Source organism: Solanum lycopersicum, chromosome 11, assembly GCF_036512215.1.
Source record: "Solanum lycopersicum chromosome 11, SLM_r2.1".
Classification (NCBI taxonomy): Eukaryota; Viridiplantae; Streptophyta; class Magnoliopsida; order Solanales; family Solanaceae; genus Solanum; species Solanum lycopersicum.
Genome location: NC_090810.1, coordinates 17,002,207 through 17,018,917, shown reverse-complemented (window position 1 = coordinate 17,018,917; position 16,711 = coordinate 17,002,207). Strand labels below are relative to the sequence as shown.

At 32.9% G+C, this 16,711-nt stretch overlaps 1 protein-coding gene across 1 annotated transcript; it reads left to right on the top strand.

Annotated features, from left to right (window-relative positions):
* Positions 1-13,898: 13,898 nt before the first annotated feature.
* LOC101256742 (probable cellulose synthase A catalytic subunit 3 [UDP-forming]) lies at positions 13,899-14,734 on the top strand (the record flags this gene model as incomplete). The annotated part of the gene is made up of 2 exons (XM_004250799.2): positions 13,899-13,994; positions 14,090-14,734. Coding segments are annotated over 2 exons (741 nt in total), but the record flags the coding sequence as incomplete, so codon positions are not given.
* Positions 14,735-16,711: the final 1,977 nt, after the last annotated feature.

Here is a 16,711-nt window from a genome sequence, read left to right as displayed (position 1 = left end):
TTTCTTGAGCTTTTTCTTGTGTTTAAGTCTTCCCCTAAGTAAGTAAGCTAGGCCAAGGGTCCGCTCAAGACCATACAACTCATTGATATCATCTAATTTTCATCAAGTTCTCACTTTGTTTATTTTCAAATATAACTTGATAGTAAATGTTCACACATTAGCAGTGAAATGCAACATAACTAGTTATAATTGCTCGGTACTTTTACATAATTGAACTAAATAGGATATTTTCGGATCATTGCTCAATTAAGATAGATTTGTTTTAAGATGGAATCAACGTGGGTGTCTCATGTCACTTTTAAGTATTTGGTACACATAATGTGGTGTAACTATTAGAAAACATTACTAAGAAAATTAAAAGATTACTGAGAATTCTAAGGAATGGTATTCAAATACCTTGGAGAATATCCTTCACAAAAGATATAATTACACCACATATGAGGTCGGAGTCAAACCCCACAAGAAATAATGTGTCAGTGATTGAAAAATAAAGAATTACAATGTATAAATTTGTATCTAAATGAAAAATACACAATTATTATATGAAGATGATTTTAGTAATAATCACAGATAGAGGCGAAAGTATTGTCAAGAAAGGAATCTATGCAATTATGAAATGGGAAGCTAATTGACATCAACATGATCCATTGCACATTAATCTCAAGCAAATTCACTCATATCTAAAATCGTATATGAATTGGAAACTCAATGATTCACCTACTTCTCCAAACGTAAGCAAATATATCTTATTTAATTCTCCTGAATCTAGTTAAGTAGCAATTATGATTAGTACAATTCTATGCATAGCATGGATTAACTATATCTAGCTATCATTTGATGTATCGGTTGTTACACCTCAAAAACTAAATTCTTCGGTATATCTACCACTAATAGGAGACGTAGAAATAGGACCATACATTTGATTTAAATTCAATTAACAAGACTACTGGCCAGTACTTCCAAAATATTTATACAACTGAGTTAAACTGAAGCTCTTTACCACTTCTTGCAAATTGTGTAAATGCCATCTCCCAAGAAAAAAAATCTAAACTTGGCAGGTCTCTAACTAGAGAGGAAGTTAAATCAGCTATGTTCTCCTTTCAACCCCTCAAATCACCGGGCCCGAATGGCCTCCACCCGCTATTCTTCCAGAAATTCTAGAATGAAACGGAATAAACAGTAGTCTCCACTTGTATGACCGCTTTTAGTACTAGCTCTATTTCCCCTCAATTAAACAAGACCTTCATTTGCCTTATACCAAAAATTAATAATCCTGAACAAATTACCCACTATAGGCATATTAGCCTTTGCAACACAATTTACAAAACCACCACTAATATTATTGTTAAAAGAATTAGGTTATTCCTAAATGATGTCATTAGTCTGAAACAATGGAGCTTCATCCAAGGTCGTAGAGCACTAGACAATGCTATTATTGTTTAGGAAGCTATATATTCTTTCCAAAAACCTAAAGGGAAATTTGGGAAAATACTTCTGAAAATCGATCTAGAAAAGGCCTTTGAGAGATTAAATGGTCCTTCATTCGGCAATATCTAACGATCTCAAACTCTCCAAATAATATTGCCAAACTTATCATGTCTTGTATAATATCTTCCTTCGTATCAATCCTAATAAATGGAACTCTGATTAGTTTGTTCCGACCATCTTGAAGAATAAGGCAAGGAGACCCCCTCTCACCCTACATTATTATAATCTTTATGAAATCTTCCTTGAGACTCATACACTTCGCCATCCAAGAAAGCATTTGGCAACCTGTTAGGATAGGTAGAATAGGAGTTCCTATATTTCACCTCCTCTTTGGGAATGACATTATTTTTCTTGCCAAAGCTGGCTCCATAAATGCGTCCTCGATAATCCACAACTTTAATGCTCTTTCAAACCAATGAGGGAAAAAATCAATTTCAACAAATCCACCATCATTTTTTCATCAAATGTTACACCATGCGAGAAATGAATTATCCACTATGATGAATATCCGCCAATCAGAAAACATAGGTAAATACCTAGGCCTAACGATTGCAAACCATCATCCGAAAATCCAAGACTTTCAATACACCATAGACAACCTAAATAAAAAACTTAGTGGGTAGACACTAGGATTCCTTTCCATAGAAGGAAGAACTACCCTCATTAAAGCAGTCCTAGCCTCAATTCCAACTTATGAAATGCAATGCAACTTAATACCCCAAGCTACTATTATCGTATAGACCGCATCCAGAGAAACTTCCTTTGGGGTCAACACCAGAAAAGAAGAAGCTCCACTTAGTAAATTGGGACACGTGCACCACTGTGAAGAACCAAGTTGGTCTAGGACTCTAAAACACAAGTGGTATTAATTTCTCACTTCTAGCTAGCTTGCACTAAAGATGTTTAGATAACAAAGACAATTTGTAGGTTAAAGCTCTTTCAAAAAGTTATAGCAATAGGAGAAACAATACCTATACTAGAAAATTTCACGCCTATGACTCATATATTTGGTAAAGCCTTACTAAATCCTACCAACTATTCCAAAGGTATATCTTGGAACATAGGGGACGGATAAAAAATCTTTGGAATGAAAGATGGATTGAAGGGACTCACACTTTGTGAGAAACTATCAATGGACCCCTAAATAAATCTGTTACAGAACTTGTAGTGATGGATGTAAAGAGAAATGATTGGTATTTATCCAGAATCTCCTTCGAGCTCCCTTCCCATATAAGATCTTGCATCCATACTTATACTCAACTTTATATGCCCAAAAAAGATGATTTTGGAATCTTAGTAGTAGTGGTAAATTCAGTGCAAGTAGTTCCTATAAACGTTTCCTAGGCGCTAATAAAAAAGACCATATTCAAACTCTTGTGAACTTGACTTGGATTTGGAAACTCAAGTCTCTTAACAATATAAAATTCTTTATGTGGCTCCTCACTATCAATAAACTCCGTATGTAAAACACCAAAAAAAATTTGAACTAAGACTCGAACCATCCTGCGTAGTAAATAACCTTTTTCCAAGAAAGTTAAAATTTCTTTAGTATTAAGTTCAGGTCACTAGATGTAGCACCTTGAGTTCTAAAAAAATTGGAAATAACAAAAAATTGAAATTTGAAGAATTAAGCTAAGTATGAGTTTTGGGTTAACTTAAAACAACCATAACTCCTAGAAAAAAATGAGTTGGGTGAGCTACAAGATACTTTAGGAAAGATCATTGAATTATCTTTATCTAGTTTTCTAAGTTTTGAGTTCGGATGAGTGAGATATGTTTTTTTGAAGTTATGTTGTCTAGTTAAGGAAAGTTAGCCGAAAATAGTAAGGGGTATTTTGGTTTTTCCCTAACCCAATCAGATTTAATTCATTTTTATTAATATTTTAGGGGTATTATCCTATTAGGTTCATTTCAGTAATCTCAATATACGCCTAGGGTTTTAGTTGAGATTTCAAGTAGAGAAAGAGGAGATAATAAACCGTTCGTCGAGTTTCTTGTGTCTTGTTGAGGATTTTCTCCATGGTTTTGACCCCTAGAGGTATGTAAGCTTTCATAGTGGTGGGTTAGTTCACCCACATTCCAAACATATTATTTTCAGCATAATTCATTCTCAAAAAGTTAGGATTTAAGTTCTTGAGGTTCATTATAAATCTTGTCATGTAGGGGTTTTGATGATTTCTTGAGATGAAAGTGATTGTTTAGAGTGTTTTTAATGTATTAGTGTGTACTTAGGTTGGATAATTTAATATAATTAAAACTTGAGAAAAAATTCGATCAAAAGTGATGTAGGTAGGATCAGAAAACGAGAGGCGGAATTCATCGAACTTTGCCTCAAGAGAGGCTGGCGCGGAACAAGTAGACATTGTACATGCATTGCACAAGTAGACTTTGAGTGGGTAATGGTATATCTTTTATGATATTATGATTATATTTCACTTGTTTTAAACTGCTTTATATTGAAAAGAGTTCAGTTAAGTATCATGAGTTGAGTATTACGAGTTGAGTACCTTAAGTTGAGTATCTTGAGTTTATTTGTGCTTTATTGAATCGAGTATCATATATTTAAAGTTGAGTATCTAATCTTTGAGTTGATTATCTAATCTTTGAGTTGAGTATCTTATCCTTGAGTTGATTAAGTTTGAAAAGAGGTACTTATGTTTATATGCTCATACATTCTACGTACTGAGCTATTTGACCTGCATCTTCTCGCTATTGAGACACGGGTATTAAGGATCTTCAACACGAGCTTTGCTGATGCATTCGAGAGTTCGAGTTAGCTATGGTGAGCCTCCTTACTTATGGAGGATTTCATATACCTTTCAGTTATATTAGTTGTTAGGATGTCGTGGGTCTTGTCCCGACTTCCATATTTATCAGCCAAAGACTTCATATATAGTCAGTGTTGTTGAGAAGTTTGCATCATTTATTTTATTAAATGTTTCAAAGACTTAAGTTGTCTATTTGTGGCGGATTGAATATAATTATTTTTATTCAGAGTTTTTATTTGAGTTAAAGTTTTGTATTTCAGTTTCAAAAATTTTATTCTGTTTTAAGCTTTTGTAAGCTTGAGTTAGTCTTCTGCTTGTAGTCAGCCAGGATGAAAGTTTGCTTTGGGACCAGCAATGGCTCTTGATTGTTGGCCACATCCAGGGTTTAGCCTTTGGTCATGACACTTTACCTCCTCCGTGCTTTTCTATAGAAATATTACTAATAATAAAAATTGTATATCTTGTTCAAATATAGAAGAAATTGTGTCACATTTTTTCCAACTTCCCTGTCTCTTGTAACATGTGGGGGAAATTTTCTATAACTTTAGACAACAATGATTTTTATAGCAGCATCTTCAGGTTGTGCAACTCCACAACTCTTACCACAACCTAGAACAATCACTTTGTTAGGATCGAATTCACGCACACACACTAGATGAATGAAGAACACAAGAACTTTCAAGAGAAAGAGATGAGAAATCTAGAGAGAGAGAGAGAGAGAAAACCCAATATTTCGTGGTAAAACCCCATGAGTAAACTTTCACGGCGGTGAGGTATATTTATATTAATAAATCAGAGTATTTTTGGTTACAAAGAATAAATAGGAAAACCTAAAATAGAGAATAAATAGGAAAGCCTAAAATAGAGAATAAATAGAAAAACAAAATTAATCAGGCTCCACTACCTAACAATTCTCCCACTTGGAGACTGACTCAGTCATCCAAATAATACATTCTCAAAAAAAATCTCTTCATCATCAACATCTTTACCGCACCGCAACATCTGTAGCAACAACTACAGAAGACCAACCGAGGTTTTACATAACCTCAGTTTCCCAACATCAACACATTTCATCAACATGTTTGCTGGGTTCTTTGCACCCTCTATCTTCTCCAGGCACATATCACCATCCTCCACTGCCCTGCGAGTGAAATGGTATCGCCTTCTGATGTGCTTTGTCTTCGAATGATAGAGTGGATTTTTCAACAACTGTATGGCACTTTGGCTATCTGAGTAGAGAATCTTCTCGCTCTGCTTCTTGCCCAATTCCTCAAGATAATCTGCCAGCCATATCATCTCTTTCCCAACTTTATCTATTGCCTCATACTCAGCTTCAGTAGATGAAAAAGAAACACACTTCTGAAGCCTGGACATCCAACTCACTACTGTTCCACCTATGGTGTAAATGTACCCGGATGTACTATTGCTCGAGTCAACATCCCCACCAAGATCAGCATCCACAAAACCCTGTAGAGTCACCTTGCCTTTGCCAAAACAAAGTAAAGTAATGGATGTACCTCTCATATATCTCAGAAGCCACTTCACAGCTTCCCAATGCTCTTTCCCAGGGTTCGCCATGTACCTGCTAACAACTCCCACTGCATGTGCTATATCAGGTCTAGTGCAGACCATAGCATACATCAAACTACCAACTGCTGAAGCATATGGAACAAGTTCCATGTGATCACGCTCCTCGGCAGTCTTGGGTGACTGTTTCTTTGACAATTTAAAGTGATTTGGCAATGGAGTAGTCCTGGGTTTAGCATCATGAACCCTGAATCTGCTCAGCGCCTTCTCAATGTACAACTCCTGAGATATATTTAAAGTGCCAGCAGATCTATCCCGATAAATCTTCATCCTCAAAATCTGTTTTGCTGGACCCAAATCTTTCATCTCAAATGCTGCAGACAACCTTGTCTTCATATTGTTAATCTCCCTCATACTAGATCCTGCAATCAACATATCATCCACATACAAGAGTAGAAAGACATATGAATCAGTGTATTTCTTGAAGTAACAACAAGGATCCTTTTCAGCTTTGCAGAATCCACTCTTGGTCATGAAGGAGTCAAACTTCTTGTACCACTACCTTGGCGCTGACTTTAGTCCATACAAGCTCCTGGTGAGCTTGCACACCATGTGTTCCTTGCATGGAACCACAAATCCTTCCGGTTGTTGCATATAGATCTCTTTGTCCAGATCTCCATGTAAAAACGTTGTTTTTACATCCATTTGCTCTAGATGCAAATTTTCCGATGCAACAATACTCAACAGAATTCGAATAGAGGTTAACTTAACAAAAGGAGAGAATATTTCAGCATAAGCAATACCTTTCCTTTGTGAATATACTTTAACCACTAAACGAGCCTTGAACCTTCTTTTGTCATCTGGTTCAGTCTTGATTCTGAACACCCACTTGTTCAGCAAAGCTCTCTTCCCTGCAGGTAGCTCAATCTACACCCACATGTCGTTCTTCTCAAGTGACCTCATCTCATCATCCATGGCTTGCTCCCACTTGATCGAATCCTCCACCTATAGGGCCCTATCAAAAGACTCTGGTTCCCCCTCATCAGTCAACAATAGATAGTGTTATGAAGGTGAATACCTATCTGGTGCCTTGATGGATCTGGATGATCTCCTTAACACCTGCTCAAGTGTAACTTGCTCCACTTCAGATTCTTCAGTAGGATTTGGTTGAGCATTTGCTTCGACATCTCTGGGGTTACTCTTCTCCAACTCAATCTCAAGTCCCACTTGCTTCGTAATCTCTAGAACCTTCTGCTCTCTGTCCTTGTACAGGACAGACTCATCAAATGTCACGTCATAATGTCTCGGGATCTTTTTGTTCTTGTCATCCCAAAACCTGTAACCAAACAAATCAGAACCATATCCTATGAAGTAACAGCGCCATGTTTATACACCCTGCAGTGGTGTACAAGGTTCCAGATTTGGTGCCACGAGCTACTACCATAGCACCTTTCACGATTTTCAACGAACCTTTCCCAAACTCTGCTGCATATCCCGTGCTATCCAACTGACCAACAGAGATCAGATTTTGCATGATCCCAGGAATATATCTGACATCCTCCAATGTCCACTGGTTTCCCGAGGTGGTCTTTATCCAAACATCCCCCTTTCCTTCAATCTCTAAGGCTTTATTGTCAACAAGATATAATTTTCCAAAATATCCAGATTTGAAGTTTTGGAACAACTCCTTGCTTGGAGACGAATGGAACGATGCACCAAAATCTAAAATCTATGATTCAACCGGGCACACTAAGGATTAGAGCATCCCCAATGTCCTCTGTTGAATTTACAGAATCATTGTCATCTCCAAATTGCTGATTCTGTTTCTTCTTTGGCTTTGTACAGTTTGTCCGAAAGTGCCCTTTTTCTCCACAGTTCCAACAACATCACGGATTTCATCAAACTTCAGTTTCTCAGATCCACGGGAACTGCTTATCGCAGCAACAACAGTATCCCAAGACTCGGGCAGAGATGACATCAAAATCAATGCCTTAATTTCATCTTCGAAATTAATATCCACAGAATTGAGTTGACTCACAATCATATTGAACTCGTTTATATGATCAGAAACGGATCCATTCTCAGACATCTGTAAATTGAACAATCTACGCATTAAATATACCTTGTTCATAGCCGATGGTTTTTCATACATGTTTGACAGTGCCTTCAACAGACCGGACGTAGTCTTCTCCTTCACGATGTTGAACGCCACGTTTCTTGACAAAGTCAACCAGATCAACCCTAGAGCCTGGCGATCCTTGAGTTTCCACTTCTCCTCCGTCATGGATTCCGGCTTCACCCCGGTCAACGGTTCGTAAAGATCTTTCTGGTACAGATAATCTTTGATCTGCATCTTCCAGAAACTGAAGTCGGATCCATCAAAATTCTCGATTCCAAGCTTTGAACTATCCATCTTCAGTGATCGTGTTGAATCTCTTTAGCTCTGATACCAGTTGTTAGGATCGAATTCATGCACACACACTAGATGAATGAAGAACACAAGAACTTTCAAGAGAAAGAGATGAGAAATCTAGAGAGAGAGAGAGAGAAAACCCAATATTTCGTGGTAAAACCCCTTGAGTAAACTTCCACGGCGGTGAGGTATATTTACATTAATAAATCAGAGTATTTTTGGTTACAGAGAATAAATAGGAAAACCTAAAAAAAGAATAAATAGGAAAGCCTAAAATAGAGAATAAATAGGAAAACATAAAATTAATCAGGCTCCACTACCTAACATGATTCATACCTCCATACTTACACCAATTATTCTTTGGAATATTTGGAAAACCTGAAATAATAAATTTTTCAAGAATCAACCATCTAACGATATCAATGGAATTATGCACGCTATCCTCTTCTAAACCCTTGAGCTTCAACACATCGCTTACATTTTTGGTGAAACCACCCCAAAAAACCAGGATACCTATCACAAGGTAAAAACCACATGATGACCATTTCAATCTAAACATTGATGGATCATTTATTCTTGAAACTGACAAAGGTGGCCTTAGAGGGGTGATAAGCAACCGCTCAGGACAGTGGATTACGAGATTTTCATGAAAAACTAAAGTGGACAGTGCTTCCATGCAAAACTATTGGCCCTACTACATGGCCTGACAGTTGAAAAAACAAAAAGCATAGCAAAAGTTTGGGTGGAAACCGACTCACAGGTACTTTTATATTCCTTATTCACTGATAATGAGTTATACTCAAACATAAGTGCTGATTGCATGTCCTTGCTCCAGTAATCAGAAGGACCAACACTCCACCATAATCCGAGGGAGGCTAATGGAGTCTCTGATGCTTTAGCTGAATACAGAAGGAAAACAAAGAATCCTACTATGATTGTAAACAAACTATATATTTTTGACGCATCTCCTCTGTTTTCTACTAACATTCTAGAATGAGATGCTAATGAAACTGCTTCAGCTAGATCAATACCCTTTTGTATGGACAATCCTTTATAAATAAATAATGCCTTCCGTTTGTTAAGCAAAAAAAATTTACCTACCTCAATTGACTCTACCGAGCCCAATCAAAGTAAACACTGAAGTCCAAGGAGTGATCAAATCCATCAGAAAAGCAATTAAACATAAAATTGATTAGGTAATAAAATACCCATTTCATAAATAGAAATATTCAGCCAATTACAAAGCTAAAGAAGTCAATCAACCTAACAAAATTCAAATTCTCCAATGATCAATTACACCTACAATAAGCTATTCAAACTAATAAAATGAAGAAAAAGTGAAAATTATCACAATGGAGTATTCAATCTTAAATCCAAAAGATGAATTGTGAGGACCCTTGTTATCCAAGCTTTTTATCCTAAACTCAGAACTCTCAAAAAATAAGTACAGTCAATAATAATCTTCACATTAATGGTTTTACATTGGTGTAAAATTGAATTTTGCATAAAAATTTTGAATTTCCATTTATGCTCAACGCCTGGCAATATTTGGTCTTAGCGTTCGCGATATTTTGTACAGGTGATGTAATGAACCTTGGGATCATTTCTCTGTTTTATGAATGATTTTCCTGTTTTCTTCTTCGTATAGTTTTCTTATAGCTTGTGTGCGGTGCTACATTGGGTGGCATGCTACCTATGGTGTTCGACTGAGTTTGGTGCAAGTTTTGAGTTTTGATGATTAATGCTTGAAAGAGTTAACTTTAGTCAACATCTAGAGATCCTGACGTGAAATCGAAATTCCATCAATTGCATTAGCTCCAGAAGGGTCATTTGGTCAAGAGTTGGGGCTAGGTTAGGATCGAATGTCGGGGTAAGTCCCTAGTTTAAATGTCAGATCCTCGATTAAGAGTTGGGCTAAGATCCCATTAGTATTGGGTTTCGAAGATTATCGGGATTGATTTTCATGTCAAAAACTAATTTTTTAAAGAATCTTGTCTACTCTTTTGTCAAAAAATAAATATATTTTCTTAAAAATATTTTTCATTCATCAACCAAACACTAAAAAAAGTTCTTAGAAAAACATCTTATCGTATTATATTATATGTGGGTAGCTCCGAGATATAAAGTTGAATTACCTTTTTATCCCTATACTAAATAAAAATGTTATATTCATATTCTTTGATTATTTTATTTTTGAAAAATATTGATTAGTAAACTTTTTTTACTATTAATGAATTGAGAATATATGAACTATTATGAAAATTAAATAATTTGAACGTTAAAGAAAATGGAGAGACAAACATTAGTTAATGAGAGCAATTAGGTGGATATTTAAGTTGCACATTAACTAAAACATAGTAGCATTACCTTTACATTGCTAGAATCTTTAAAGTTGTAGATTTCAATACAATGAATCTCATAGTTCATATATGTTATTTTCAATGACAAACACATGAAAAGAAGCTAAAGTGACTAAGCAATCATTTAAAGTGAAAGTATTATATAAAGCCAAGAATAATTTTCATTTCCCTCATGTCTCCTCTCCATTTTTATGGGCTCTAAGAGGAGTATATCATTTTCTGAGCAGTTTTTTCTCAATCAATGTTAAAGGTAAAGACTATTAAAATACGTTATGAACGTTGTTGGATTTGTCCAAGAATTTAAGCTATGGATGTTGTTGGATTCGTCAAAAAAATTTCTTTGTGAAAAATATACTTATGGCCCTAATTATTTAATTAGTGAACTTAGCCGCAATCATATATAACTCATTTTATTGGTTAAAAAAAGAACTAAAATAGTTGACTACTTAAAGTTTTGTGAAGATTTTTTGTTGTGTTTAATTCAAATATATCAGATTTGAAGTCTTAATCAAGTTTATATTAGTATTGAAGTTTTTATATCTCTTGTAATTTTAAATCGCTTAAGCTAAGAGTTTACATTTTATGACCTCATTCTATAATTTTATTAGATATGTGTATCTCATGCTTTTCTAAATTTATACAATTTTTTAAAATCTATCTTTCATTCTTCGTGTATATTTTTCATTTAATTTGTATCCTTCTTGCAAAATTGAAGAATTTAAATTAAATAGACTCATAAAATATAGAAAGCTCAAAACATCCTCCATGATAATCAAATTTTAAAAAAAAAAACATCTATTGTGGTTCAAATAAGGTCAAATATAGTTTATATAATTAATTTTTCCCTCCAAATATTATAATCTCTTTATGTTTTTTTTTTGATGTTCATATTCTTCCAAAGTTATTATCCCTTCTCCAATAATTATGAATCGACTTTGTTTCCACCTTTCACTAATTTTAGTTTGTGAAATATTTTATAAATAATTTTCTATCTTGACTAATATTTACTACAAATATAATATCCTTATTATTTCTATAAAAAGAATATATTGAGAGATATATAACCCCAATTACATAAAGAATATAAAGTATTAGAAGAAATTAATTATTTATAACAATCTCTTTATACTTTATCAAAATGCTTATAACAAATTTAAGAAAAAAATTTCAAACAAACTTTATCAAAATAAAAAAAATTGAGAAACTTTATCATTGTAGCATATGCAGACAAATTATATTATTTATTTTGAGATGAGGAAAATACCAAATTTTAATAAGTTGTCATATGCCTTCAAAGCATATAGATAGTCGTACTTTGTCAATTCCTTTTTTTTTCAATTTGTAAATTAAAAATGAATTTAGTAAATTATGACTTTTTTTTTAAAAAAAAAAGTTGGGATATTACCCCCACAAACAAAATGTGAGATTGTTATATTTGATTTAGTATTATAACAATAAACTTTATAACGTCTTAAAAGAGATTAAAAGAGAATTGCTAAATTTGATTTAATATTAAAACAATAAACTTTATAACGTCTTAATAGAGAATAGTAACAAAATTTACATATATTAATAATGATATTGTTTTCATCAAACTTGAAATGTATTCATCTTATCTTTCACCATAAACAACAAAAATGATTCACAAAAAATATACAAAGAATAAAAAGTATAAAAAAACACCAACAATAATGAAGAAAATATCACACAAAAGAAATAAAGAAGGAAAAACACTATAAATAAGAGTCATCGACTAAACTAAAATATAACAAATAATATTACCTATCAAGTTTGAATTTTGAATTTGAATTCTCAAAAATAACATTGGCATATACTCATCTTATTTTTCATACAGTAAACAAAAAAAGTTAATGACAAATAATCTAAACATTATTAATTAGGCATAGCAAAATGATAAACTTAAGAGTAAATATAATCAAAAAAGAATGAAATATTTACCATTGGTAAGGATGATATGCTTTGGTATTTATAGTAATCAATAAATTTATAACTTAATTGTATAATATGAATTAAAAAATATAGTAATAAATAAAATTGTAACTTACATTGGTATTAAGTGTCTTAATTGTAATATAATAATATCTTTAAGAAGAAATATAGAAAGATTTTACGAAAAGGTGATAAATGAAAAAAATTACTATTTTAATTTTGATTATTAAGTGTCTTAATTGTAATATAATAATATCTTTAAGAATAAAGAAGGGTTTTAGGAAAAGGTGACAAATGGTGAACAAATTAAAAAAATATCTTAATTTCTACAAAATTTTAAAATTGTTTTAATTTTGCTTATTAAGTGTCTTAATTGTAATATAGTAATATCTTTTAAAAATAAAGAAGAGTTTCAGGAAAAAGTGACAAATAGTGAACAAATTTAAAAAAAATCTTAATTTCTACAAAATTTTAAGACAAGAAAAAAAGAAAAAGCACAAAAGAGGGGGAAAAGGATGAAAAAGATTTTGATGAATGGACTTGTGACGAAAATATTTTTGGTGGGCTTGATTAATTTTTCTTATTTTAATGGATTATTTGACTACAATAAGTGGACTTTAAATAAGTATTATTTTGTGAGACTTTTTAAATAAAATTTTGGTTGGAAAAATACATAGAAGGAAATGAAAATAAAAATAAAATTATATATATATATATATATATATATATATATATGTTGTATTTTATAATTAGAAGAAGATGAACATAAATAATTAATCATTTACTAAGAGTGAAAATTAGAGAGATATTATTATGAACAATTACTTTAGAAAAATTGGCATGTGAAGAGTTTTTGTTGTAAATATACCTCCATTAATAAAATACTTATTTGTAATAAATTAAGTAGTACTTTTATAATAAAATAATTGATTAAAATAAATAAGAATGGTTTAAAAAGGGAGAAAAAGGAAATAAATAGGAATAGAGGGTCACTGATATTATACTAAACTTTATTATGGGTATTTAAGGTGATGTTAGTGGGCTGGTTAAGATGATGATAGTGGGTTTGAAGGTGATCTTTTAAATTTTTTATGCATTTTTTTTAAAAAATAAATCAAAATGGAAAGGACCTAAAATATTTTTGAAGTATTGAAAATGGTACACAATTACCTCCATCCATCTATTGGCCCTCAAATGCCCTTCACATCCATCTTTGGGTCCAAATTTACTCCTTCATTAACGGATCAAAATTAAAAATAATTAAATAATAGGTTTTAATTACGTGGCACTCAACCATTGGTTGTAATTTAATTATCTAAAATAATTTTAAACCCATCAATTACCCACCCATTTTAACTAAACCCGCCCCACTTGACCCATTTTTTTTAAAAAAAACCCACCATTTATCCATTCATGTCTATTCCCCTGGTCGCTTATTGCACTCTACCTGTTGTATGCTTGCTCACAGGAAACTTCATTGCACCTAAGGTTTAAAAGAAAAGACTTAGCTTCCTTTTATCTATCTACACATACACATGATGAACTCAGCAAGAAAGATAACTCAATTCTGTTAAATGTTGTAGCTTGACAACATTGCTAGCCTGTGGTTTTTGTTACTTTTCATTAACAATTTTGCAACAAGCATTCTTAAAATGAGATGGAGTGGAGTCGCGATAGATGGATGGTGGAGGAACGAACAATTTTGGGTGATCGGAGATGTATCAGCACATCTATTTGCTGTGTTTGAAGGTTTACTAAAAGTGTTAGCTGGTGTTGAAACCAACTTCACAGTAACATCAAAATCCGGAGACGATGAAGAATATGCAGAGCTTTATGCATCCAAATGGATAACTCTGCTCATTCCACCAACCACATTGTTAGTGATAAACATTATAGGAGTTGTTGCTGGTATCTCCAATCCTATAAACAACGGATACGACACATGGGGACCGTTGTTTGGGAAGCTGTTTTTTGCAATCTGGGTGATTCTTCATCTCTATCCATTATTGAAAGGACTTGTTGGTAGAAACCTTACAACTCCAACAATCATCATTGTCTGGTCAATCTTACTTGCTTCAATATTTTTGCTTTTGTGGATTAGGATTGATCCATTTTTGGCGAAAATAGACGGTTCACACCTGAATTGCAGTTCTTCAATCAACTACATGTACGAGATTGAAGTTCTTCAGGTGAAGAAATTGAAGAAGAAGCTGACATTTTCTTCATGAAGAAGAAGAAGACAGTGGAGTCGATGAAAGTTGTGAAAATTGGAGGAATAAGGTTTTAGGGTATTTTAATTAGATGTTTTTTTTTTAAATTGGGTCAAGTGGGGCGGGTTTTGTTAAAATGGGTGGGTAATGGGTGTGTTAAAATTATTTTAAATAATTAAATTACAAACAATGGTTGAGTGTCACATAATTAAAAATTATTATTTAATTATTTTTAATTTTGATCCGTTAATGAAGGGGTAAATTTGGACCCAAAGGTGGAGTGAAGGGTATTTGGGGGCTAATAGGTGGATGGGGGTAATTGTGTACCATTTTCAATACTTCGAGGGTATTTTAGGCGCTTTTTCGAAATCAAAAAAAGGAGAAACTATATAATTATAAAATGTTGGCCACTGAAGGGTGCCACATAAGCAATTCTTGATTGAGATTTATATATGTATATAGATTTACTTGCTAGAGCTTAATATGTGCAACACACAACATTAATTTACTGTAAAAGATTCCAGTATATTACTAATTTTACACATATTTCATTAAGTAGCACATAATATATCACTATCTCACTTAAATATTGTAGTTGTACATAGCTTAGTTATTTTACTTAATAAGATTATGTGGTCAGATTAATATACTTTTCATTCTCTTTATTTTTATCTGAAAGGAGATATCTCGGAGAAGTTTGATTAATTGGTGATGGTATCTATATATATGTATCATAATTGAAAAAAAATAAAATGCTTATATGTTTACTACATAAATTGTTCTATGCAGTACAAAATATCTTCAAAGTAGAGCAAGAAATAAATAAATAATGGTATTTGCAAATAGTTCTTTGGATATGGGATCTTAGAAACAAAACACCATATAGAATACTTATCAATTTTAAAAAAATTGCATTTTCTATTTTATAACACATAATATAACTTTAAAATATTGTTTATATACGATCTTCACAAAAAATATATTTATTTATATGACCACACACGCGTGGAGCGTATCCAGACACTAGTGTGAGAATATAAGCCAGAAATATTTTAAAGAATATTATTCACTTACCTATCAAACATGAGAATTAGTCAGAGACCAAGTTGTTTTACAAGAAAATATTTTGTAGGAAAACATCTTATATGAAAAACATTTCCGTTCATACTAAACACACAAGCTCCTACTTTTTCTTAAGGGTTTAGACTGTCTCCATGTGTAGAAACTTTGTTTTCTATGCAAGTCTTCCTAGGATGGAAATTAGGGCTTAGACAGGGACGAGTGTGATAGAAAAAGGATTGACCTATTAAGAAGTTGACTTGCCTTTTCCTGTCCTACTCCCTCGGTCCCATTTTAAGGTATTACCCGTTGACGTGACATTGTGCTTAAAATAAAAGGAAGACTTTTGAAATTTGTAGTCTAGACCAATCCTTAGATACTTGTATGGTTGAAAATCATTTCATTTAGGGAAATAAGAATTTTAAAGTTAAATTATTTCTAATTATAGTAAGGAGACATTTCTGTTGGGACGGATTAAAAAGGAAAGAGTGTCACATAAAATGGGACGCAGTATTTAACATTTTTTGAAAATTTGGCTTATCCCACCTCACTCTAGCAAGCATTGCCCCGTTCTGTTCGTTTACTCTCATTTTCAATTTTTTTTCTCTTTAGTTATCTATTTTGTAATATTCTACCAAGACACCCTTTATTACGGATCAATATTCAATTCAGACTCGATAATCAAAAGAATCATGAACAATTTAGGGATAAGGCAAAAGTACCTCCTAGACTATGATCGAAATAGCAAAGACACAACTTAGCTAAACTAAGGTCCTACTACCTCCTAACTTACTTTTTTAAATGATTTTGTACACATTTTGTCTTATGTGGCACACTTCATGACTCCACACAATTGAGGCGCGTGGAGATATTTGGTTGTCAGGTAAGCCAAAAAGGCGCATAAAATTATAAAAAAAAATGGGTTAGGGGTAATAG